The sequence below is a fragment of the Aspergillus mulundensis genome (assembly GCF_003369625.1).
Source record: "Aspergillus mulundensis strain DSM 5745 chromosome Unknown scaffold_4, whole genome shotgun sequence".
NCBI classification, from domain to species: domain Eukaryota; kingdom Fungi; phylum Ascomycota; class Eurotiomycetes; order Eurotiales; family Aspergillaceae; genus Aspergillus; species Aspergillus mulundensis.
The window spans coordinates 463,645-488,891 of NW_020797892.1; the positions used below are offsets into that span (position 1 = coordinate 463,645).

A 25,247-nucleotide genomic window follows, 5' to 3' on the forward strand; every position below is an offset into this window, starting at 1 on the left:
CTCTAAATACCTCGTCAGGAGCGCAACATGAGCACCATGTGAATTACAAGATATAAAAAGATGTAGAGACAAAAAACCGAGCTCCGTTCTACACCCTTGCCCAGACGCCATAGCTATAGCAATAACAGAGATCGAGTCAGCACCAAACGAGCCCCATTGGGGCCTTTGAATGTTGGAGGAAGCAAATCCGGAGTTATAAAGATAATGATAAAATCAGGGTATTTGTACAGAAGATAACAAAGTTGAGAAACGGGGTCGATCCCGACCCTCAGTAATATTCCTCCTTCTCCAAGATCATGATCAGTTCGGTCAATTCCTTGCGCAGTGACCTATTTCGGTCCCAGACTTCGACAATCTTCGGTCGGTGACTCATGAAGTAAGCCTTCTTCCAAGAGAGCCCATTGAAGCCCGGAGCGATGCCGTTTGGTAAATTCCTGGCGAGATTGCGAAGGACAAGTGCAGCCTTGTATGCAACACCAACAGGCTCTCCTCGTTCACTGACTGGTGTATCCAAGTAGAACCACTTTCGAACAATACGTTCCTGGAGCACAGCACGTTTCGAGCTAGGTGCTTCGGCATCCGCGGGCCGGTCCTCAGGGAGATGCGACGAGACATGCCCTGCGACCATGGCGGTGTTTGCACTGGGGCCAGAAGAGCGGAATTTCGTGCAGTTGTCCCACTGGCAAGTATGAACGGGCGTCTCGGCGTTCTCCAGGTTATATTGACCCGGTGTTTCGGTTGGTTTCAGGTCCATGTGGTCTGAAAACACGTGGTTGCGCAGGTCGGCCGGCAGCGCGAAGGCGCGCTGACACGTTTTCGCGGGCTTTGTGTTATCCTGCCACTTGCAATAGATGTAAGGGAATCCTTGGAAGGTGTAGGCAGTCTCCAAGGGACGGATTCCCTTAATAATGAATCTGGTTGACGATCCAGGTCCGTTGATTACCTGGGCCTGCGCGTTTGTAAACGTCGTGCTGACGTTCTTAATAAACTCCGCCGCGGGGAGTACACCACCGCCGGGAACCCGAGGATCGGCAAACCGACTTTGATAGGCTTGCCAGAGCGCAATTTGTGTAATCTCACACTCGGCATCCTCGACAAAGCAGCATCGCAGCCAACGGGAACTGCGTTCCGGCTCAGATATGTCCATCAGATCCTTAAGCAATTCTGGAGGTACGCGTGGGATTTCGGTTGGAGCCGGCGCTACCTTCTCCTCCTGCAGGACAGTTTCCCTCTTACTCGGCCGACCCTCGTGCGTCAATAGCGCAAGCATGCGTGGAATGAAGACCGTCGGGAAGTTGAACACTTCCATCATGGTCTCGATGTTCTCGCGAGAAAGAGTGTATTGATACCAAAAGTCAAGCGCGCCACTCAAGATGTCCTTGTCCAAGTCGATCAAAGTGAGCAAGTATAGTTGCTGCAGCGTCTCTTTCGGTATGCTCTCCATTGCCCGGTTTGCTTCCGGTTCGTCTAACTCGGTTGAGAAGTGCGTGAGAGCCCACAGCGCACGAACAACATGGGCGCGATCAGGAGAGTCGAGGCAGTTGAGCAGTGAGATCCAGAGTGGGTCTTCGGGATCAGTCCTCATAAGCCTTGTCACTTCCTCTGCGATGTCAAGCGCGTCATTTTTCAGTTCATTCAGCCGTGGCTGGTCAGGGATATTAAGCATGATTACCAAAAAATCTCTTAGCAGACCACTGGCACAGCTTGCGATATAGAATGCATTGTCCGGTAGAAGGACCATGTTTCTAATGATCAGGGTTGCTTCTTTGATATTCCGAAGGCGATGGTTGAATTCGTGTGTCTCCAGCGAATCGTCGGGCAAGGTGACCGGGATCATCTTGATTTTGTCCAGGATATCTCGAGTGCCGTGTAGCGCGTTGAGTGCGTTGATGCGGTCAGTGGTTTGCCTGAAATCGTACTGGAGCTCCCATTTGACCCCTGTGCAAAGCACTGAGACCTCCATAGCCTTCTCCATCAAGTTGTCCGCAAGTAGAGGAAAGCCCTCGAATTTGAATTTGTCCCCTCGCTGATTTGATATTTGGACAAGGTGATATAGCGCGAAGTCGACTTCATCCGGAATGCCTGATTGCAAGCCGTAGTGGGCACGTTTATAGATATGATCCGCTAGGTTGGGGGTTAGCTGTTGCTGAAAAAGTGGAATGTGCAGGGAAACGAGGGCATGAGCTAGTCAGCACACGTACACTTCGGGACATCGATAAACCTCAGACCAAAGTAAGGGTCATAGTAGTCTGCTTGTCTCGTTGTCTTGCCTCTATCATAAACACTGCTAAAGAGACTCGGGCGGTTGCCGGGCGTCCAGACATCGCGCGTGGACATGGGGACTTTATGCTCCTTGGGTTCCCAGCTCTCGGGCGCAACTTGAGGACTACCCGGATGCGCAGGCGACATTGAATGTGCCTGAGTGACATGCGTCGGTTGCGGGGATTGGTTTCCGTGCATATGTGAGCGGCGTGCTGGTGTGGTGTCAGGGATAAAGGGCTGGTTGACCTTGGGAGCTTGCCGCAGGCCCTCTGAAACACATCGAGACATTAGTATACTGACCAAAAATGAGAATATTCTAGAAAGAGTCGCTCACGTCGTAGGGATGTTCGAGGTGTTTGAACACTCATTTTGGCTCAATCTAGGGCCAGGCAATTCCAAAGGTTTGTCTGCGTTGATCTAATTTCCCCAAGGCTGTTTTCTCCTCGTCGCGTTTATCCCGAGCACCCAGGGATTAAGAAACTGATTCTTTTATTTGTTGCACCGCGAAATCCTTGAAATCCGGTCGTATTCCGCCGCCTTAGGGCTGGTTGTTGATGATCGCCCTGCAATGGCACGCGTAAAACTCGTTTTGTAATCGGTCGTTTTCAATGAGTCAAACGGCGTTTCCGGGCGTCACTTCGAGGTTTATATCACGTTTGGTGTCTCCAAGGCAATGGTGTGTCTGGTAGGGCCGATAAGATCGCCCGCGAATGGTGAACGAGCGCGGCGCGGTCCCAAGCTATCGCAAGTAAAGGACGAGGTTGCGATTCGGGTCGATGTGACCGGAGAGGGTAAAACAACCGAAGATTGACGGACGATCACGGGCGCAAAGAAAATTGCTCGTTAGCGACAGTAACAATATGGAGTGCTGGTGCAGTTGTCTGATTGCGGGCAAGCAGCTTGACCCTGCGATCGATCGGACCTGGCGTCTTCCAGGCAAAAAGTCCGCGCTGCTACGGGCTCGGCCTCAGCCTCAGGCGCGTCCCGGATTATCTGTACTGCCGGAGTCTGCAGTATGTCTGAGGCATATTTTGCCTGAGGCACTAAGGCATTAACCTCTACAATAGGCAATTAATACGAAGTATAGTATAAGATCGTTTCTCAGTGTGTACAAAATTATTCCTGAGATGTCCCCGGAAACCTGCGGCTCACAGCATCTACAGTGCAACTATAGCAGGTTGTCCACCCGTTGGTCCAGGTCACCTGGCCGGATGGATTCGACCTGGTCGTTCCGGGATGCACCTTACAACAAACCATCCATCTCAAAGCATTCTCTGATCAGCTAGCTTTATCAATCACAGTTATCTCCGCTAATGTCTTATCTCTCTAATGTTTCAGTCTACTCACGCCCCGCAGTCCCATCAACCCACGACGCTCGCTCGTTTCCAGCTCTCCAAGTTCTCCTACACCACCACGTCCATCAACCATAGAGCGCCATTGAACTGGAATCATGTCATTGGAGACGGCACTGTTATCGGCATCTTTGAGAGATATGCGGCTCTCTCTTCTGCGAGAGTTCTGTTTAGAGTTGTCCGCAATGACCGAGAGACGCTGGTAAGTATGGAGTTGAGATCTACTCGAAGATATATATTTGCTAAATTTACTCAACAGGAAGAAGTAGGCATAACTGACCTCGTAAAAGAATTCGAGGGCCAGTTCCGCTCGTGGCAAGACGGCTCAAGACATGCAGCATTTGCTGTAGTCGTAAAACTTCCGTGCCTTGCTGTCAAATACCCTCAAGGGCCCGGATACGTCGGTTCAACCTTGTGCTTCAAATTAATCCACCACTCACAGTATTCTAGGTTCGACGTTTCCAAGTCAAGTTCTCCTCTGACCGAGACTTCTACTCAGCACTGGCTATATTGAGCGAGATCAACTGTCCCTTTTCGGAGTCGAATGTTAGTTCTGCACGGCCCATGAGCAGAACAACCTCGTCACTCACGAACCTGGGGCATATCGGTCCCGGTTTAGGTTCGCGGCATTTCCCCTCTACTGCAACCGAGACCCCTACGTTGAATCGCAGTACGCAACTGTCCTACAGGCCAACTACTGCGTCTAGCACCATCGCAAACTCCCCTCCAGGTAAGCGGTCCAGACACATATGGGGAAGAGGGCTCAAACTAAGTATACACAAGACCCTGATACAGTGTTTCCATATTCTTCCTTCTCTTATACCACACCGGATGACTCAAGCCGCCGAATCAGCAGCAGCACACTGGGCAGCACTCGCAGGTCTCCCTTCGAGCCGACGTTTCCGACAACCATTGTTCAACCTTCAACAACAGACACGAATCCATTCAAGAGACCAAGCACTACCACAGCAAACTTCAGCTTAGAGTTAGAAGATATACCACGGTTGAGCCCCAGCCGAGACACATACAGATGCAATCGCCCAAGCACATCCACGGGTCTCAATGAGCTAGACTTACCCCCAAAGAGAGTGCTACCTTTCTCCAATAGAGCCGCCAAAAGAAGTCGTCTGACGCCGAAGGCAGCAAAGAAAGCTTCTACTAACCAGTGCGCAAGGGACCCAGCAACCAATGACATCTCATCCTCACCTACTAAGTCCACGAGAAAATTACCGGCACCACGAACCACGACAAGCACGAAAGCCAAAGTAGGGACCCAGAAAACCCAATTTACACTCTCCCCAAAACCGCTCGAAGATCTCCCCCAGAGCCTCAACAAAACGGTTGCTATAAATACAGAGAAAACAACCGTTCCGCCCAAAGCCCTCTTTGGACAGCTTCCTCTTGCTACGCCAGATAACCTAGCGAAGTACACGTTAGAGCCCACCGAAGAGCGCATTGCATGTTTACAAAGCTGGCTCTGTGCGCACCTTGAAGATCCCAATTTTTCCCAACTCTGCGAAGATATTGAAGGTGTTGCTCAGCGGTTCTACCTGGGAAGGTAGTTCGTTGTGTAGCTGCGAACTATGCAAGAGAATACGGTGTAGTAAGTAGGCTATATACGTATGTCTCCTCTTCTCGGTCTTTCATCTCTTGCTTGCTTCTTGTACTTAGGATTACTTGATTTTATTATTTGTGGCATTGCATGTTTGCTATCCTGACAGAGACATTGCTCGTCTAAGCGTAAGCGTTCTCTTCGTTTGTTGTTACCCATTTGATTCATTCGAGCACCATATGGAAGACAAAAACTAGATATATGATTGAGATGAATTGTACCAATGCTCAGTTTATGAAGAGATATACTCGTACTTGAATTGAGTGGTGAAATGATAGAATAAAGTAAGCAGTATACTATTGGCTGTATTAGTGACACAGCTCAAACATGCCGGAAGGTAATCGTGATAACAGCTAGAATACATACTTCGGCGCCAAACCGAAGTTGGAGGAAACAATAAAAGAGGAGATTGGTTTCTGTTTGATTTCAGCAACTCCGAAATAGAAGGGATGTTTCATAGAAATTGGAAAAGAAACAGCAATTGCCAGGGTCCGGCAGTGCTGTAATGAAGGCAAAAGATATTGGCAGGCAGAAGCCTACCGAGATCGACGGTAAATAAAACCGGCAAAGACATTGAGGTATCCCTCCTTCGTCAGCAAGGTGAAATCGACGACTATGCGGCCCTGCGGCGGAGCAGCCGAGCCAAGGGTTGGTGAGACAGCAGTTATGTTATGGTTCTCCGTTGATGGGATGGCGGAGGGCGGCGGGGGCGACACATTTGCCGCTACTGAGCCCTCGGCACCGACAGCAAGATCCGCCAGGTGCTGGAGGGAGCGCTGTTCATTCGGACCGACAACAGGGGGCGGTGCAGACCCGAGTTTGCTAAGGTTCGGATCATGAAGCTGAGTCTCTTGTGATTTAGTGCGTCTCCATTCGAGGAAGAGACGGATCTTGGCATCCCAACTCTCGGTGTGGAAGATGTCGCCGAACTCTGAAGATTGCAATGCGCGTTTTTCGCGGTGGTCGAGGATGTCTTCAACCCTGCTCAGAGCGTCCCAACATTCATTCGAGTACTCCGGAAGAACAGATGCTTCCAGAAGGGTCATTGTTGCCAGAGCCAGGCTGTGAAGGTCGAAGGGAGTTGTTTGGCGAGATTCCAAGGTCGCCCTGTGTAGCTCATTGATGACCTCTTCAGCGCTGAAGATAATCTCGTAAGGGCTGTAAACAAAGATGTGTCGTTTGATTAGAAGTCGCGTCGTCCAGTAAAGTTGATTCTGCAAACTCTCAATGAAGCCGTGAGAAGAGCCATCTTCGGATGCCCCTCGGAAATCATCAAGGCCAGAAAGCCGTTCTAGCGCGGCTGCCAGATTGGCCGAGATCACCCGCCCAATGCCGGTGTTGGACTGGCAGATGTTAGGCTCGGCTGCAGCTAAAGTGATGATTTCACTCAGAAAGCTTGAGTATGCTATACATAAGTTAGCATGTGTCAAGAACAAAGAGGATTAAATATGCACGTACAGGCAATTCCTGCCGCTACAGGACCAACAATTCTTTCATCTTCCCGACCACCTATCTCATGCGTTCCGAGGACGCTGGTGTCAGCGACACTGACAGCATACCAGCGTGTCAATATCGCCAAAGATACCCAACTTCGCCTGGCGAGGTTCGCTTCCGAGTCAAGGTCAGGATCCGAAATTCGATTAGCTTTCAACTGACCCAGGTTCTTCGCCAGATCCGAACCGAGCTTGGTGGCAGATTGGATCAGTGTCTGCTTCGGGATACCATCCTTCAGCACGAAATTGTCAGGTCCGCGTGAATCGCAGTCGAGGATCATAAGGAGGATACTCTGCAGCCATATCAAGTTTACCCCTGTCGATCGTACTAGAGCTGGTTGTCGAGTATAGTATAATAGAAGGTCTTGCGCGTTGTCATATGATGTAACCCTCTCGAAAGTGCCGGCCAAGCGATCGACGTCGACGCGCGTCAAAGTATACAGACTGTAGAGGAAGATCTCCTGCACTTCGCGGCTGCATTGATGAAGGAGCCCCAGTAGTCGATCCTTTGTGTTTGGAAGTATCGGAAGGATTGGGTGAACCTTCTCGTAATAGCTATTTGCAGTCAGAAGCCGAGCACCTTTTCGGTATATGAGGGCAAGCTTACACATTGAGAGCACTGTCGTCTACATTCAACGGCGTCATATCTTCCTCGTGTTTTAGCGTATCGGGAATATCCAAACCAGCAGGAAGATCGCCATCGTTGCCCGCCCAGAAAAGGTTTCCAGGTTTTGGCGCCGAGCCGGCGACGACCGTAGGATTGAAAGGGTCTGTAGAGTTCTCGCCCGCATCTAGCAAAGTCAGTAACACTGGGACCATGCGAGATGGAGGCATTGAAGGCTGACCGAACGCATTCTGAGGCCGCGAGTTGAATGGCGGTTGGGCAATAGAGGAGCTCGGCAGCCCGTCAAACACAGAATATGTCCTCTTCCGACCGATAGCCCCGGTATCCATTGGCGACGAAAAATCTTGGTACGCTCGGGGCGACGGTGCTTCGTTCATGGGCTGGTACGGCATGTCGGGGTGAACCATAGCAGGCTGCATCTGGCTTTCAAGGGTATGTAAACGCTCCGCAAGTTCCTTGATGTATCTATATCTCCGTGTAAGCGCAATAATCGTTTTCGGGACAACCTTCGCCTTACCCTTTACTCGGACCACGCTTCATGGGCACACGACTAAATTGGCAGACGACACCCAGCCGGCGGCAGTTCGAACATGTTTCGACCCCGGATTCGGAGCTCGCATCGCAGCGGACCTGTGTGAAAAATTATGTTAGCTTATAAACGTTCTGTCGCGTCGAGAAAGCAAGAAAAACAATGGTGAAGGCACACACCTTTTTGCGCCTGCACTCATCGCACGCTCTGGAAATCTTGGTCCGTTTCCTTCTAGCACTCTGATCCCCATAGCTGAGATCGTGATTCGGATCAACGCCCACCTGTTGGCTCGGCGGGAACGGAAGCATGTGCTGCTGCTGATGTTGATCCGGAGAGGGCGGACGGCCGATGTCAGCGCCCGCGGCGTTGGACGAGCCCAGGACCATCGATTGACCGTGGTGGACGCCATTACTCGAGCCGTCATTGATGCCAGGGCCCGAGTTTTCGCGCGAAAGCTCCGCGGACAAGAGCTCGTCGGTGGTTAACTGACGGTTTGTGTAGTACTGCATGGTACCCTGACCCATCTGCGCCGCATTGGGCGACGGATAGGAGGGCGCCGGAGGCATATCAGAATGCTCGCGGGAATTCATTTAGGCTAGATGCGACAGAAAGACGCGTACGGGATGGTGGTTGATGGTGGAGCGAGGCTCCGGATGATGGAAGGGAGTTGGAAGGACGGCAGAGACGCGAGGCCAGCAGGCAAGGTTTTACAGGCTAAAAATTACTTGGGCGGGGGGCATTTTGAAGGGGCTAGCGCCGAGTGCCCTCGGCGATGAGAGTAGAACACAGCAAACATGGCCGCGCGACTTGAAGCAGGAATCCAGAGGAGTTGACTTGGATCTGTCGATGTCTCGGACAGCGATATAGTTCTCTTGGATGATCGCGGAGGCCCGGCTTTTTGTTTCTGCGTCCAGCGGCGGATTAATACTATTTCCTGCCCACCACCACCCTCCCGGATTATTATCAGATGTCGGTTCATACATTCTTCACACGAGGTTCATGGATTCTCTGTGAGGATTGATGTTAAATTGCCGCGATGTGCTTGGCTTTGGCTCCTGGCTTTGTGCGTGAAGCTTTTGATGCAATCATACAGTTTCCTGATTGAGACAATCGCAATGCACTGGAAATGACGTGCGCATCAGCCTCAGATAACCCAACCACTGGACCTGCCCAGCAGAGGACTCGAGTGATGATTGTCAAAAGAGCCTCATCATAAGCAACGAGAAGAATCGAGGCTGCTGGCAGCCAATAATAGACCCCATCTGAAAGGCCTTCCATTGTCCTTGTCCGTTCGAAAGCCCAGTCTCGCAGGGATGCACGGAGGGCTTTCTCAGTAATACACTCGGCGAAGCGAAAAGAAACATGATCACAGGTACACGTCTTCTGCATCCATTCTACCAATCTTGACTTTGAAATGGCTCCTCGGTCTTTAACACTGTCTTAACATACCATCGACTCGCGCTGAAAGCGATGCTATAACATGCTAGCTAGACTAAGATCGCTACCGCGTCAACCTGGTTTGTCTGGACGAACAATCTAGCGGCGAGCTACAGCTAAGCCCTTTGACCCCTATTGCCCAGTATCTTGTACTCCGTATCTTAGAGACCTGAAGCTGAACGGTCATCAGGATGCTTGCAGAGTGCATTTGGATATGTATGCTTGATAAAAATGACTAAGCACAAGACGGGCGTGTGGTTTAGGGGTATAACGCTCCATTCGCATTGGAGAGGTCCCGGGTTCGATTCCCGGCGTGTCCACATTTTTTCCAATTTTTTTGACTTCCTTTATTTTCTTTCTGGAAATAGTGCGCTATGGATGACAGTGGCAGCCGAACAAATGTCAATCTCGGGGCTAATCTACGAATTGTGTTGCATGGCAATGGTCGCTCTGAATGAGGATCACAGCACCGAGCCTCTTGGCTTGTTGCTCTTCCTCACATTGGCGGACTGCATGAGACCTTCTCCAGAGCGGCGCAGACGTTTTGCAGGCATGATCCAGCAGACTCCAATAACAGTGTTGGCAATGGTCGGGGCCCCTGCATCGCGCCTCACCTAGTCCAGCTTCCAAGGCCACTCACTGCCCTAGCCTGAACTGCGAGTTGTTGGGGCGCTATTATCAGACAAGGACCCCGCGGATAGTCCTGAATCGAACTGCCGGAAACTTCTTTGTTCCACACACATAGCCTTGTCTTCATCGTCATAATCGCCTCAACCGTCTCACACCATGTCCATACCTGAAGAGTGCACTGTGCTTGTGGTTGGCGGCGGACCAGCAGGGTCGTATGCCGCGTCTGTACTTGCCCGGGAGGGCATAGACACTGTTCTGCTGGAGGCAGAAGTATTTCCTCGGTATGAGCCCGTCCACTACACTGGTTAGCCTGGTTTGAGAGGCTAAAATCTTTATTCCATAGGTACCATATAGGGGAGAGCCTCTTGCCCTCTGTCCGCTACTACCTTGACTTCATCGATCTGTATGATAAGTTCAACAGCCACGGATTTTTACGCAAGGTGATACACATCTCTTTTAATACCGTTTTCACTTGAAACTGATCGTGTGACCCATACAGACAGGAGCCACTTTCAAGCTCAACTCTCGAAAGCCGGGATGTATGTGAAAAGAATACGCAACTACCGGACCGTGCTGATGCTCGTCAGACACGGACTTCCTAGCTGCGAATGGAGCTGGCAACCATAGCTGGAACGTTGTCCGCTCTGAAGCCGATGATATTATCTTCAAGCATGCGCGCAAGAGCGGTGCAAAGGTCGTTGACGGTGTGAAGGTAAAGGAAATCGACTTTGACCCCGTAAGTGGTCGGCCAGTCTCTGCCTCGTGGACACGGAGGGATGGTAGTGCGACTGGCCTAGGCAGAACTCGCTTTAGGTACCTGGTCGACGCCTCCGGACGGGCGGGGTTGGTAAGCACCAAGTATATGAAGAATCGAGTTTATAACCCGGGATTGCGAAGTATAGCTATCTGGGGCTATTGGGCCGGAGCCAAATCTTATGGGCCTGGAGTGGGGGATCCATTTGCCGAGGCACTCGAGGGTATGCGAAACCTCAAGATCTTGAGATTGACCTCATCTAACAAGCATAGACGGAAGCGGCTGGGTCTGGTATTTCCCTCTGCACGACGGAACATGGTCTGTAGGAATCGCCATAAAGCAAGACCGCGTCGGACCCAAGAAAAAGGCATGTAAGTCCACCTCGACGCTGGACTTTTACCTCAAAACGCTCGAGGAAACACCGATCGTTGCGGACCTTCTCCACGGTGGGAAACTGCAATCAGACAAACTGCGAACAGCATCAGACTGGTCCTACAGTGCATCCGAATACGCCGTCCCCTATCTGCGCATCGCTGGCGACGCGGGGTGCTTTATCGACCCTCTCTTCTCATCCGGCGTTCACCTTGCCATGAACGGCGGGCTTTCTGCGGCGCTGACAATCTGCGCATCGCTCCGAGGCCATTGTGCAGAAAAAGCTGCAATCGAATGGCACAACCAGAAAATTACAGAAGGGTATACGCGGTTTCTTATGATTGTCAAGAGCTCGCTGGATCAAGTTCATGGACGCGATGAACATATACTGAACGACATCGAGGAGCCGGAGGGATTCGATATTGCCTTTGAACATTTCAAGCCAAGTACGCACATCCTCACCCACTTTCCCAACTGCACCCGTCCGGTGGCCCAGGGCTGACTGAGGACAATGGCAAACCAGTCATCCAAGGAACCGTAGATGCCGGTGGCAAGCTGAGTACAGCAGACATCGCCAAATCCGTCGATTTCTGCGTCCGGGTGCTCAAGAAGGCTGAAGGGGAATATCAGGCGGACTCACGCGGACACGCAGGCTCGGGCTTCCATTTGGATAAGGATGGAGCCGAAAATGATGGTGATGATATCATGATAAAAGTTGCGCGCCTTAATCGAGTGGTGTCGTTCAGTGAGGACTTCACAGCGGATGTAATCAATGGCATGGCGCCCAATATGTGTCGTGGTGAGCTAGGACTTGTCCCGGTTGCTCTCCGTGATTAGAGAGATAGATGTCTCCCTCGCAGCTAATTGTAAGAAGATGACCAGAACTTTCACTGAACTAGCGGCTGATTCGATAGCGATCACAATGGGTTCGAAGTCACTGTATAGCTTGTAGTGAGCTGCGGTACTGGTGAGATTGTGGCGAAACAGTCTTGGGCAAGGTTAAGGGCTTCAGAAACATTAGAAGTATAGCTAGGCGAATACGACAAAACGCCACTCGCGAGTATATCAACCCTTGTTCTGGTGTAGCCCGCCGTCACCGAGCACTCCAGAGCAGCTTGATGAGTCTAGAGACTCGAAGCGGGAAGGACAACCATTGCCTCTTGCAAGGGCTACGTCTCAAGGAAGACAGGGGAAATCTTACGGACTAGTTCGAGTGAGATTTGCCGTCGGCGACAGAAGTCAAATGGTTTAGCATGCTCGGGAATTCTGGGCACGCCGACACACAAAACGATCTAGATTTGCAGAGAATGTCGGCGATGGCGAGGAATAGGAAAATGCAGTCGGTGTCAGCATTCGCGCAGCGGACATATTCCGTGGGCTAGGAATAGGATACACCGGTGTGTCCGCCGTCGACTGAAACACCGCTAGCTTGCTTCACCGGTGGACCGATTTAATACCAGGCGTTCAATGATGACCTTTCCTGCTTGAAAAGTCAAGTGATTTAGAAGACAAGTTCTTGTTGACCACCGGCAAATCCAAGTATAGGGCGCAGCCCCCTAGCTTGACCATCGGAAATTATCATCGGTGGTCGGAGTACCACGGTCAAGGAAACAAGAACATTGAATAGCGAGGCATAGCTGCATAGCGTCCTTCGAAGCGGGACTGTCTGAGATCCTGGGGAAGCTATCGAGGCCTGCGACGAAGATCCCCCGGAAGAGAGAACTTGCCTGCAGTAGTAGTAGAGTTGGTGTATTATTTGTTACCAAGAACCCGTGGAGTAGATACCTTGAATAAAGATACGCAAGTCGCCGTATCTCTATGAACTCGAGAATATTTTGCTCGCCGTATCGTCCATCCACTACTCCGTATACGCTTTTTTTTTGACACTGAGCATTGATTTTGTATTCCGCAAAACCCTGTCGCAGATCGATAGAGGCTGAATACGCTGTCGCTCCCGGCACTGGCCAGGTGAGTAGTGCCTGTCCCCGAGCTGAACCGCACAGGACGAGACCTGAATGTAGTTCGCATGATTGAAATTCCCCGAGCGAACCCGACATGTGTCTTGGGAAGGCTAGGATTGGTGGAGGTTCAGTCTGCCCCATGACCGACCGCGAGAGTCGAAGCGCTGCAGACGCACCGATACAGTAGCTGTGACGCCATCCTGCAGGCCCAGCGCTCCGTTTCCTTACCACCGAGAATCTAATCGGACGATGATTAAATTTCGGGGCCGACGAATAATCGAGGACGTAAAAGCCTTGCTTTGTGAGTCATTGACGTTGCTTTTGCTGATCAATCGGACGAAGTCATGATCTTTTCTATGGCAGAGAAAAGTAATTCAAGGACTCGAGCGTTGTTTCGATCTGCGCGGGATGGTATCTCGAGCAGAAACCCCATTCACTAGTAACTTCGGTAAATAGAACGCCGCACTAGTCACGTACAAGTACTACTTAGAAAGGCGTTTTATTTTTCTGCACAGTCTAGGGATGCCACAGCAAATGCGAGCTGAGGCAGAGGCGTGCCCTGGCCAGCTGCACATTTTGGTGTCACACCCAGAGCTCGTCAGCAAACGAATGAGTGGCCGAAAATGCAGGATCGGTCTGCATGGAAGATCGAAAGGGCATTCTAGAAGGATTGTCGGTAGGGATGTGGCAAGTTTGGGACCGTGAAGTATGACCGACGAGCAAATAGTAGTGGATGAAGGCCCGAATGACGGGTCATTGGCGAATCTTGAGGCCCTCCACGCCGAAGTTCGAACAAGACGAAATCGAATTTCTCGATAAATGCCCCTGTCCTATATCAGACAACGTTGCGGTAGCCGGCCCGGTTTGCCCCAGAGTCAGACCCATCAACCAGACTTCAACGGTCCGACCCAGCCTTTTTACGGAGACAGAAGAGAAGCGCCGCCACTTGTGAGCCCTTGTCTGGGTCGTGAGCCCTAAGGCTAAGGCACAAGGAACAGCGAACCACAAACCGGTTGCTCGAGACATAGGTGGAAAATCGGTGATTCCTTCCAGTGCCCAGAGAATCTCATGCGCGCGTCGGTAGATTTGCCCAAGGAATCATGGTCTGAGTCTTACAGCCGTACTGGATCGGTATGGTACCTAATGTGGCTATGGCTCGAGACCTTCACAGTAGCGCCGATCCAGGGGCTCAGAAGGCAACCGATCCGTAGGTAGGACCTAGACTAGACGAGCTGCAACAAAAGAGGACGTCAGGACTCAGGACGCACAGGAAGCCGGAGATGGACAGAGTCTTACGTACCTTGAATGATCTGTGGGCTTGGTATAGAGCAGCACGAGGTCCCATAATTTCGATGAACAGCTTGGATGTGGAGCAGGGATGAAATATGGATCAGCAAGCAGGCTGTTCTTACATGTTCTGACAGAGAATGACGCTCTGAATGACGAGAGCTGCTGGCTGAGCGAGGAAGACGGGATTTTGATGAAGGAGAGATGTATCCTCAGTTCACCTGCGGAGGATATGGAGGACAGCGGCCCTTGAGCGTCTCGCTAACTCTCCAGCCATGTTTCCCTTGTTCCATGGCTTATTATACCGTCTATCTCTATTCAACAATAACCAAACAATCACCATTCAGATGAGGCTGTCAATTACGGTCAATACGTGTCTCATACAGCCCTCCGGCCACGCACAGGCGCCAGCAACGCCACTCCACTCGGGCTAGCAGTGCGACTACTTCTGCGCTGCCTCGCCCGCTCTCCATCCTCCCTCCTCCTTCTCTCCTCTTTTCTCATGGTTTCGTTCGCGTTTCTGCGTCGATATCGAGCGTTTTCTCCCTCTATCTTGGCCGCCACAGCCGGTACTTGGTGTCCTGTCTCACGGCCGGCGCCAAACGGTGCGTAGGCTTTGGCCCTTCTCCTGCAATTGATCTCTTTTCCTTCTGCTTGCCTTTGCTGCAGCCTTCTTGGCGTTTTTTTCGTTCTCCCCAGACCGACTGTCCCTCCCGTTCCTGGTACCTGGGATCGACTGCGCGCGCGCTCCTACGCAATTGACCCCCCCACCAACGATCGAGTACGTCGCTCGGAACACCAGTCGCGATCTGGCCCCTTTACAGGTTAAACGGCGTTTGTGATCTGGCTGGTGCATTGGGATATTCGTTGAAGATACCCCTGCTTTCTTGGAGTTCCTCTTTGATTCCTAGACGGACCGCAACACTTATACCCTCGATCCTTGCCTTGAAGGCCATTTCTATATCCATTTCGAAGCACTCCCCCGCTGGGATCGCTGCTGTCGCACAAAAGAAACGATATCAATAAGATTATACGGAAAACTCAACCCAGAGCGACGGTGTGACTGTGACCTCATACCTGCTCTCTACAAACATTAGATTCCCCTCAAACCTCGCCTTTATATCTACCGTCGCGAATCGTCGCATGTGCCAATCCCAGTAACCGCGGCGATGCTTATTGATGGCGAGAAGTGGGCTTGTGAAGCTTGCGTCCGGGGTCACCGTGTTAGCAGCTGTCATCACAATGGTATGTCGCTTGATTGCCCGGAAATTCGACTGCCGCAACTGACTCAGTTCACAGACCGCCCCTTGACCCATATCAACAAAAAAGGCCGTCCAGTCTCTCAATGTCCTCACTGTCGCGGCCTACGCAAGTCACGGACAACCCACACAAAGTGCGAGTGTGGTGACAAGAAGAAGAACAGCCACAAGAATGATCTAGATCCCCATACTACTGAGAAGCGGGATCTGAAGCGTGAGCATGATAGTTACGGCATCCTGGTTCCTTGTTTCTGATATGAATATTACAGAGGACTCTCGTCCAAAATGTGGCTGCATTCATGGACAGCGCTGTACCTGTGCGCTTAAAAAGGAACCCCATCTGGATACCGTACCGGAGACTAGTGTGCCACCACCTGCTGCTCCTCCGACAGAACAACCTAGGAAACCTCAATTGACGTCGACCAAGTCAGAAAGCACGCTCACCGTATTCCGCGATGGTCACCATAAGCCCGCTCATAAACACAATGACATGGCTCACAAATGCGGTCTGCCCTACACGATCCCGCGGTCTCACACTATTCATTCGACGCCTGAAACTGCCCGTCGGTCAGTGGATCATTTGCCCTTGGCTCAACCTTCGTTCATGGGCGAATCGATTGCGACCCAAACCCCAGAACAACCACGCAGTAGTATCTATGGGTTTCATCGACGGGTCAAGTCCGAGCATGGATCTCCAGAAAATGTCCCCGTGGTTCCCCCCGGAGATGTCCCAACATCTGTCCCCCCACTCGACCTCTCGTCGCTATTTTCTCATTCTCAGCCAATGGAGGATCCCAACATTGCTGGCGTTCCTGCCCCGATTCCCATGACCATGCCGAAAACACTAGACTCGATTGAAACGAGTGGGCTCCCTTTCTCGTTCTCGTTGCCGTTTTCCACTCTTCCAGCGACAAATACTTCTCCTGTCAGCGGCCTGCAGTTCCAAGATCCATACCAGGAGCCCTTTTTTACCGCCCCGGAAAATGATATGGCGTTCTGCTCTGCATTCAATGCCCCGCCAGTTGATTGGTCAAGTGTCCCGTTGTCTTCGGCGATGCCGAATACAAGCACGCAACCTCCTTCATACGCTAGCTTCGACTACGGCTCTATGGGCCCAGGAATTCCAGCGCCGTCATCGTCAGGTGATATTTCTGAATTAGAAGAATTTGCGCCCCTTCCTCACTTGGGAGGTCCCGGCAATGACCCGCATGATCTCAACAGTGTGAGCGAAGGTTCGGATATTGATCATTACCGAATCAGCTCTGCCTCGTCGTTCATCGGCCTTCCCCAGGCGCAGATGTTGGCGTCCAGCAACTTGGAATCCATCACGGTTGACGACTTCCTCCAATCCGCCAACGAATCAACCGCCATGCTAGAGCAACACTTGCAGGTTAACATGGGCATGGAACCTAAAGCCCTTCCCCAAGGTGTATATGCTATGCCGGATCCCCAAACATTCGACAAATCTATGATGAATCCGGACACCGCTCTGCCCATGTCAACTGCCGCAGCAGAGCCGCTCTGGCCTACAACGCTGTTTGATCCCAACGCTGCGCCCTTAGATGAGAGCAATTTCTTTCCACCGCCATGGGTACAATGAGGACAGCACGCACTCTGGGAAATCAATTTCTCAGAGGCTGCGGTTTATTTGTGCACCTTACCACCACCTCCACACCGTCTGTGACATAATCAGTCTTCACGACCCTGATGAGAGATGATGATAGATGCCTGATTTTCGCCTTTTGTTCTTTAGCCCAATTCGAGTGACATCATACTACAGTATAAGATCAATTTACAAACAGACGTTCTTTTATTTCTCCAATTTCTGTCTATCCACCCCTGTATTTCCTGTCTTAGCAGTTTATGCCGGGAGGACTCCCTTGGAATGCTGCGTTGTACATAGAGCCCTTAGATGTCATTGTATAGATTTCTTTTTCTGACTCCTATGTGATCCCATTGAGTAGAGGCTGCATTGAATATCCACAGATGATTCGCGTCTCTGACGGTGTGACAACACAAAAATGCAGCGGTGAACATGCTGTGTGTGCAGGTGACTCGAACTCCCTCCTAGTCTTGCCTGGATCAAGATGACCAACCTACCATGACTGAAGGTATCAATTCCTCAGGTATCAAGCAGAACAGCGAATCAAGATGACCTGATTAATATTACATGTTTACAGTCTCGTAATTTATGGCGAAATGTGATGGATCACCCCCTCATGCCGATCCACGCAAGGGATGAAAGACAAGCTTCGCCTGGCCCAAGGCTTGTCTTGACTTGGCACTCCCCCGTTTCTTTTTTACCCCCTGCAGGCCCCAAAATTCGGAATTGTGGGTGCTCATTGGGAGAGGCCGAGGGGGTCAGGGTTACACTTACGCAATACGCGTCGGCGCATATTCAAGGCCTATGGAGTACGTGCCGTTCTTCCGGGTTATCTAATCGCCACCTAGGTGAGTACAGGGATCAAAGAGATACACTCACAATGAAGTAACGAGACCCTTTGTGCTTCGCTTCGATAATGGCTTTTACTCCAGAAGCACGGGGCAGCGAACGCTCAACCCAGCGAACGGTTCAACCATCATCTGCTCATAAATTAGGTCCGTACCGGTAGATCATTTTGTGGCGAATGCTGGGCCACCGCTGCACCTTGGGACGAACGATTTGCTTTACTCCGTTGAAAGCACGGCTTTGCTGGAAAATTAGGAGTCTAGAACTGGACCACTTACTCAATGCGGATGGTCTGCCGGTCAACGTCAGTCGAGCAAGACAACGGTGGCGGCATAGAGGTCGTTAGATCTACGTAGCGGAGTAAGGAGTATACACGTAATTAGGAGCTCAGGACCTGTAATATCCTCCCGCTGATACATGAGGCTCCTGGATACAACTACAGATCATTTGGCGTGGCATGGAGGACAAGAGATTGAATATGTGATAGTATGGATGATTATCTCTGAGATTGCTTTGAATTGGGGTATATACACAGAGAAGAGATGCACTATATCCAGACAATATCCAGACAATGCGTCCAAGCTTCCAACCGTTTGCGGCTCTATATAGTAGTCATCATGATGAGAACGGTGCCACTCATACACCTTTTTTTATTTGTACTTCGCCATGAACTCGGAATGGAATTTGACGATACGCTCCACCCAGTCCGTGCCTGGCGCGAGGAAGGTGGTACGGAAGTGGAGCGTGTTCTCCTTCTGACCGAAGCCGGAGCCAGGGACGACGCAAACACCAGTGGCGTCGAGGAGAGCAAGGCAGTAGAATTCGTCTGCGGCGCGGTTCTCCGCGGCAGCGGCTTCAATAGCCTTGGGGGGTAGTGTGATAGTGGGGAAGAGGTACATAGCGCCCTGGTAAAGTCAGTCATTCCGTTCGATTGTTTTAGAAAAGAAAGCACGTACCTGAGGCTCTTGACACTCGACACCCTCCATCTTCTGGAAGGCCTCATACAGGGCAAAGGCGCGCTGGCGCAGTCCTTCCCTAATGCCGTTGTACTCCTTCTGGTACAGCTCATAGCTGGGCTCGCCCTCCTTGGGAGGGTTGACCATCAGTTCAACCAGACACTGTCCGATAACGGGAGGGCAGAGCATGATACTGATGAACTTGTAGACCTGGGCGGCAACTAAGGGATCGAAGCCGACCAACTCGAAGTAACCGCCACGGTGGCCGCACTCACCGACCATACCCTTGGAGATACTGTGAAGGGAGACTAGCTCGACGTTGTCGTATTTGCCAGATACCTCTTGCTGCAGCTCCCGAAGCCTCTTCTTGAAGGATGTAAATTCCCCAATGAACACATTTGTCTGGTATACCTCATCCGCGATAACCACGAGCTTCTCTTCCGCAGCGATGTCAAGGACGCTCTTGATATCAGCAGGGCTCAAAGAAGCACCCGTTGGGTTACCAGGGTTGATGACAACGATGGCGCGTACGTCAGTGCCTGCAGCCTTGGCCTGCTCCAACGACTTCTTGATTGTGTCGACATCCGTACCCCAAGCCTTCTGCTCTTCCAAGTGGTAAGGAACGCACTGCGCATCTAGAAGGGATAGAGTGGCTGTGTACAGAGGGTACTGAGGGATCGGGACGAGGACACCGGCATTCGGGCCGTTGCAGATGACGTTCAGGAGGGTGCTCACACCGGATGAGGCACCACCAGTGAGGTAGAGTGACTGAGGGTCGGCGGGGAATCCATCACGCTCTTCGATGAACTTGGCCACGCTCTCACGAATCAAAGGGGCACCCTGACTGTGACTGTATGCGCCGACGCTCTGGACTTCTGCGAGAAGCTTCTCTGCCCTCTTGATAACATCATCCTGGTAGCCGAAATGTGTGCAAAGGACATCCTTGTTGTTCAACAGCTGGGGGTTCTCGAGAAGGCTGAGAACCTGACGGAAGAAGGTGATAGGCTTTTGGTCGAGCTGCTGAGGGTTACCGATGTTGGCGAAGATGACGCTGTCGAATGGCAATGACTTGTCTCCCTGGGCCAGCTTCACACGGTATTCCTCCGCCTTGACGGCGAGCTCTCCACGGACGGCATACTTGGCGGCCTTGACGTTCGAATTGATGTTGTCCAGGCTCAGGCAACGGACAGCCGCAGTTGACAGGGCACGCTGCGAGGCATCGGGAACTGTCGTTCGGGTCGTCATCGTGTGTTCTAAGTCAATCGAGCAGGTGTCAGTTTACGGAGTATGGGAGGCGTATGCGATATAAAGCTCAGGTCGGGCCACGCGGCAGGGCGGGTGGTCCCATTTGTAGACCGGAAGGATGGTGACTCAAAGCGGCTGAAACAGATTGCTTTAGCCTTTTGGATTATAAAATCACTCATCAAGAATGTCACGAGATGTGGACTCTGCCCAGACCGACAGGCACCGATCTGGCAGAATTGGAGATGGAGATTGGAGATTTGAGGCCATCAGGAAGGCGGACTCGCAGGGCTCCTCGGGAACCCCCGAGCAATGAGCACACTTACCCGACAACACACTCGGTCTTCCCGCGGTTAACGCTGTTCTGGAGAACGAGCGAGGCTGGGAGATCTGGCTCTGTCCCCGCGCGAACCGAGCATTATTCGGCCGGAAAGTGACTGCCCGCCGCAGCGGTGTCCGCACATGGCTTGCGATCCCTTGCCAGGTCATTCTGTCGACTTTTCCGCGCGTAAAGTGACAGCCAATGGTGCACTCGGGCCTTCTCCGCCGTGGGGGCAAACGCGGGGATTCAGAGGGCAATCGGCTGGGCGAACAGGAATTCCGACAACTGAGCGCTGTCTTGTTGGCGATCCAAGTCGAGGAGGGCAGCTGCCAGCAAATGACAGTGGAAATTGCACGCGAATTTTGGAGGCAAAGTGTGAGGGCCCCGATGATCGGCGCTGACTCAGCGGTTCCTGGCCCAGACTACAGTATACTAAGAGTACATCTGTTCGAAGCATCCAGCTCTTTCTGATGCATGAGAGAGCAGATTGGGGTCAGACGTGGTGTAATCCGTAAACATAATGTCAAGGGGCTGTCTAGTTTCCTATAGCCAAGCCAGATGGTGCATCATTCTTGCCTTCCCCGGTGTACCAGACCACCCCCACGGCGAGGCCCGGCTCTCCCCGAACATCGGCTTGTCGCCCGATGGTAAGGTTGGGGCGCTCTTCCTCTATACGAAGATCATTTGTGAATCTGGTGGTAATGGCAGAGATAATTGATATCATATCTTATCAGTCCTGGCCACTTGTACCGAGTATGTAATACCGAACGGCCTGAAGGCACAAAAGCAATGTTCTATGGGTGGTCTACGATTCTACGAAACCGGGCACATGAACTACTGCTACGGAGTAGCACCATCGGCCCACCTTTCGTCCGGTCTGACACTACGTACTTTACGGAGTAGATCAGAAGTTCCACTGACGGTTCTGTGTCTGCTTATGAGCACGGTTTGTATGACAATATGATACAGCAGGCTCCGCGCTCCACTGCTCTACTTAGCTTAGATGATTGTGTTCATGAAACAGATCCTCGGTTCAATGGTCCATCCCAGAGCAGGCGACGCCGTGATGCAACAAGCATAGTACTCCTCTTCACCGTCAATCGATCATTGGTCTATGTATCTAGCCTCGTTCGCTTCCCCGCAGACGCACTGCTTGACCGTACTTCTGCAGTTTTGTGATCAAAGCATCTCCATGTTTCACTACATCAGCGTACTGCTTGTTCTTATCGTCCGGCCTGTTCGTCTCGATGATCCCATTGACACGGTCAATGGTGCACGCGATTCTGTTGTTCGAGATAAATCTAGCAAGATCCCTGTGACCGTTAGCTGGGTTACTCATGGCATGTCCGGCTGCCGACTTACCGATCCAGATAGTCCACCGTAACGCCAAAATCGCTAGCCATGCTGTTCAATCCCACCACCCGGTAACTCTGGAGGAGCTGTTGGTAGGCCCTGAGCCTCATTTCGCGTACGAACCAAGCCCGATGCTCATATAGGTATCGGTCCTGGGTCAAAAAGTTGTCCTCCACGGCGGCGAGAGCTACGAAGAATGTCCGGTAGTTGCCGTTGTACAAACTGCTAACCAAGTTCGAAAGAGGTGTGAAGTCGATAGGGTTTTCCGCCTCCGCCTGGATGCCGGCACTGCCACCGAAAGCAGTCAGGTTGACAGCCGTGGTTGCGCCCGTTGAGGAAGCATCCTTCATCTCTTCGTCTTCAGCTCCCGGTCCGGAGGAGATTTCGCCGGTTAGGGCGGCAAGACGATCCTCGCCAGATCCAAGAATGGCCTTGATCTCGGGCGCATCCACCACCTTGGCCTTGAAGTCAACTCGCTTAAGAGATAAAGAGCCTGCAAGTACTGCGTAGATGACAAGAGCAGAGTAGCTGCAAAGCTCATAGCTGGTGAATGTGGACAGGCTGTCAAGGAGTAGAGGGGCAGCAGTGCTGTAGGACCGGACGGTGAGCAGGTGCAATCCCTTGTATGCCTTCAAACGGTTTCTTCTATCCCAGTCACCACCGCTCTCGATCAATTCTTCTGCGCGCTCGATGTTTTTCTTGACATATAGAGTATCACCGAAGAAAAGTCCGATTCGGATCATCGCAAGTACTAGGTCGATCTTTGATCCAAGGAATGTTGTCTTCTCTAGGAGGGTTTCGTGTGACTCGATTGCTTTGTCCTGCCGGGTAAGGGAGAATCAGTAAACAAACCTTGAAGCATGCGGCACATCCACAGAACTCGGCAGCTGCAATGTTATAAGTACGCACCTTATCTCCTACCCGCGCCCAGAATTCAGCGCGTTTCCCTCGCGCGGCTTGCACCTCAGTCTCTCCGGCAGCTTCCTCCGCCTCATCCTCTTCCTTCTGAAAGTCCGCCAGCTCCTTTCGGTTATCCTCAACAAGTGACTGGTACAAGGCCTCGTCCCAGGCAAAATCTATTTTTTGCGATGATCTTCGCGACGCTAGGGTGCTGAGCGGCTTGCCGGCACTAGATGACCGTGGCTGGGGAGCACCCTCGCTCGAGTGGTTTAGGATGCCGTCGACGGGGTGGGCAAGATGTCGGTAGAATGGAGCCATCTTCCTCTCAGTTATCGCTTCTTGAAGCTTCTTCTGAGAGGATTGCCGCTGCGTTTGAGGACATGCCGGATTGGAGAGGTTGAAGACATGTTGAGCGAGAGCGAGGTCGGGGTACTTGATATACTGAGGATCGGACCCCATGTTGACGGCGGAGAAGAAAAAGCCCAATATATCAAGCCGGCTAACAGTTCAGTAATCGCTAAGTAGATGAGGGCGATAGGAATTCAGAATGGGGTCAGGGAGCTGCACGGGTGTGGTGATGTTGAGGCAGATCACGTCGCTTCGTCAGTCTGGTAGGTAGCTGACACAGCTCAGCTGGTGGAAAGTTCTTCCGGTCCGAGTCCGCTTCCAAGAGGTTCCCTACTCCGTAGGGTACGGAGTACTCATCAAGACCTCGCCAACGATAAACCCTTCCATCGAGTACTCAGACTAGAGCTTCTACAACCTGTTCTGCGACACTATGCACACTCGGATGGCGCATATCTCTAGCCTGGGTTCGCCACGATTCTCGTTTCACTGACAACAACGAAAAGCCGACGAATTTAGCCTGACGGTGACTGCCAACTGTGACCTCTGATTACAGGAATGTGATCTGCCGCTGCTACCATCGTCTCAATTACGGCTTTGGAACGACTGCTGACTGAAGGGTTCTGATAGCTCTTGAAATAGCGCCTGCTTTCCCTCTCGCCAGGCGTTCACTACGCCTGTACACTTGAATAAACTGCACTGCACGCCACAACATACCTCTGCACTGAGTAGCATATGAAGATTTAGACAAGCAAGAGAAGATATGCCGTGTTTTTTAGCAGTATCAAGTACGGAGTAGACTGGCAGACGCACGGGAAACTTCCCGGAATATGCTAAGCCGAGGTTCATGGGCCGACGGCGACACTACTGCTCGATCCAAAGCCAACAGCCGCGCGATCCCCCGGCGACTTCAATTACCGACCCATTCCCCTTCCCCTCCCCCGTCTTTCTCTCTCCATCCATCACTTATTTCTTTGTGGAGCTGTCACCACGTCAAGCCACTCTACTCTGTTCCTACTTTGCAGCTGGCCTGTCATTGATTGCTTTTTCTCCTCTACCTCACACTACTACAATTTAACTCCCATTTGCCGACCAACACTAAGTTATCGACACAAGTGACACACGGCAGAAATGGTTGCAGACGCTCTGGTTTATCACCCTGCCCTGGCGCAATACCTACGCTTTGCGGCTACGACAGGTATGTGACACCCCTGTTGTATCTTGTCTATCACGCCCACTCCGACCTCGGAACAGGCAGGACCTGAACGGAGCGAATGGCTTGTTGCATCAAATCAAAGCTGGATTCTAACGTAGCTCTATAGTCGGTCGTGATAAGCTCCTCCGTACCCTGCAATACTTCTCGCGCTTCTATGCCTGGTACCTATACCGTACCAACCAACCGCAAACCGCGATCGCCCCATACAATGCAGTCAAGAAACAGTTTGGAACGACACGAAAGATTCTGAGGATCGGAAAGTTTATCGAGCATCTCAAGGCTGCTGCCCTTGCGGCTGATAACAAGGGCCCCATTGACCCTGTCCTGCGTTACTTGGCTATCGGTCGCCAGCTCGGATATGCCGGTTATCTGTCTCTTGACACAGTCACTGTTCTCGACGCAATCGGGGTCCGGAAACTTGCGAATATTAAGCGCCTGCAAGACTCTGCTTATCGCGCCTGGTTTTCTGGGTTGGCCTGCAGCGTGCTTGCAGGTGTCTACACCCTGTGGAGGCTTGGCGAGAAGCAGAAGACCCTGGATTTGAAGGAGGGTGAAGGAGTTGTGGAGGCGAAGAAACTCGAGAAGTATGCACTTTAGACCTCTGATACGCACTCATTGAAGTGGACTAACGATAAATTATTAGGGAACGTTCCGCTGCCCGCGTCCAACTTATTTCCGACCTCTGCGACCTGACCATTCCCGTTTCCGCCATTGGTCTCGCAAACCTCGACGACGGGCTTGTCGGTATTGCTGGTACGATCAGCAGTTTAATTGGCGTGTGGAGCCAATGGCGAAAGAGTGCTTGAACGTCCGATAATCGAATGTCTCGAGACAACCTTGTGATTCGTTCTCAAGGTGGCTCTTGAGGTGTGTTCTAGTCGGCGTCGAGAT

General features: G+C 51.7%; 8 protein-coding genes across 8 annotated transcripts; 4 read left to right on the forward strand and 4 right to left on the reverse strand.

Moving 5' to 3' along the window:
* Window positions 1-268: 268 nt before the first annotated feature.
* DSM5745_04700 (putative chromatin remodeling complex subunit (Rsc9)) lies at window positions 269-2,630 on the reverse strand (the record flags this gene model as incomplete). The annotated part of the gene is made up of 3 exons (XM_026746716.1): window positions 269-2,124; window positions 2,202-2,531; window positions 2,597-2,630. The coding sequence occupies 3 exons, from the start codon at window positions 2,628-2,630 to the stop codon at window positions 269-271; spliced, it is 2,220 nt and encodes a 739-aa protein (XP_026604196.1).
* Window positions 2,631-3,122: 492 nt separating this feature from the next.
* On the forward strand, window positions 3,123-5,176 carry DSM5745_04701 (uncharacterized protein; the record flags this gene model as incomplete). The annotated part of the gene is made up of 5 exons (XM_026746717.1): window positions 3,123-3,275; window positions 3,601-3,816; window positions 3,874-4,014; window positions 4,065-4,344; window positions 4,398-5,176. The coding sequence occupies 5 exons, from the start codon at window positions 3,123-3,125 to the stop codon at window positions 5,174-5,176; spliced, it is 1,569 nt and encodes a 522-aa protein (XP_026604197.1).
* Window positions 5,177-5,762: 586 nt separating this feature from the next.
* Window positions 5,763-8,463, reverse strand: DSM5745_04702 (putative C6 finger domain protein; the record flags this gene model as incomplete). Its single annotated transcript, XM_026746718.1, has 5 exons — window positions 5,763-6,631; window positions 6,685-7,274; window positions 7,327-7,809; window positions 7,862-7,974; window positions 8,053-8,463. 5 exons carry the CDS (start codon window positions 8,461-8,463, stop codon window positions 5,763-5,765), a joined length of 2,466 nt encoding a protein of 821 aa, XP_026604198.1.
* A 1,633-nt stretch (window positions 8,464-10,096) lies between these two features.
* On the forward strand, window positions 10,097-11,903 carry DSM5745_04703 (NAD(P)/FAD-dependent oxidoreductase; the record flags this gene model as incomplete). Its single annotated transcript, XM_026746719.1, has 6 exons — window positions 10,097-10,244; window positions 10,295-10,380; window positions 10,440-10,479; window positions 10,528-10,917; window positions 10,967-11,512; window positions 11,563-11,903. 6 exons carry the CDS (start codon window positions 10,097-10,099, stop codon window positions 11,901-11,903), a joined length of 1,551 nt encoding a protein of 516 aa, XP_026604199.1.
* Window positions 11,904-15,483: 3,580 nt separating this feature from the next.
* Window positions 15,484-17,173, forward strand: DSM5745_04704 (copper fist DNA-binding domain-containing protein; the record flags this gene model as incomplete). The annotated part of the gene is made up of 3 exons (XM_026746720.1): window positions 15,484-15,559; window positions 15,614-15,787; window positions 15,843-17,173. The coding sequence occupies 3 exons, from the start codon at window positions 15,484-15,486 to the stop codon at window positions 17,171-17,173; spliced, it is 1,581 nt and encodes a 526-aa protein (XP_026604200.1).
* Window positions 17,174-18,672: 1,499 nt separating this feature from the next.
* On the reverse strand, window positions 18,673-20,223 carry DSM5745_04705 (putative alanine aminotransferase; the record flags this gene model as incomplete). The annotated part of the gene is made up of 2 exons (XM_026746721.1): window positions 18,673-18,927; window positions 18,979-20,223. The coding sequence occupies 2 exons, from the start codon at window positions 20,221-20,223 to the stop codon at window positions 18,673-18,675; spliced, it is 1,500 nt and encodes a 499-aa protein (XP_026604201.1).
* A 1,439-nt stretch (window positions 20,224-21,662) lies between these two features.
* Window positions 21,663-23,254, reverse strand: DSM5745_04706 (proteasome regulatory particle lid subunit RPN7; the record flags this gene model as incomplete). The annotated part of the gene is made up of 3 exons (XM_026746722.1): window positions 21,663-21,855; window positions 21,905-22,716; window positions 22,805-23,254. The coding sequence occupies 3 exons, from the start codon at window positions 23,252-23,254 to the stop codon at window positions 21,663-21,665; spliced, it is 1,455 nt and encodes a 484-aa protein (XP_026604202.1).
* A 1,017-nt stretch (window positions 23,255-24,271) lies between these two features.
* On the forward strand, window positions 24,272-25,162 carry DSM5745_04707 (PEX11 family protein; the record flags this gene model as incomplete). Its single annotated transcript, XM_026746723.1, has 3 exons — window positions 24,272-24,338; window positions 24,463-24,940; window positions 25,000-25,162. 3 exons carry the CDS (start codon window positions 24,272-24,274, stop codon window positions 25,160-25,162), a joined length of 708 nt encoding a protein of 235 aa, XP_026604203.1.
* Window positions 25,163-25,247: the final 85 nt, after the last annotated feature.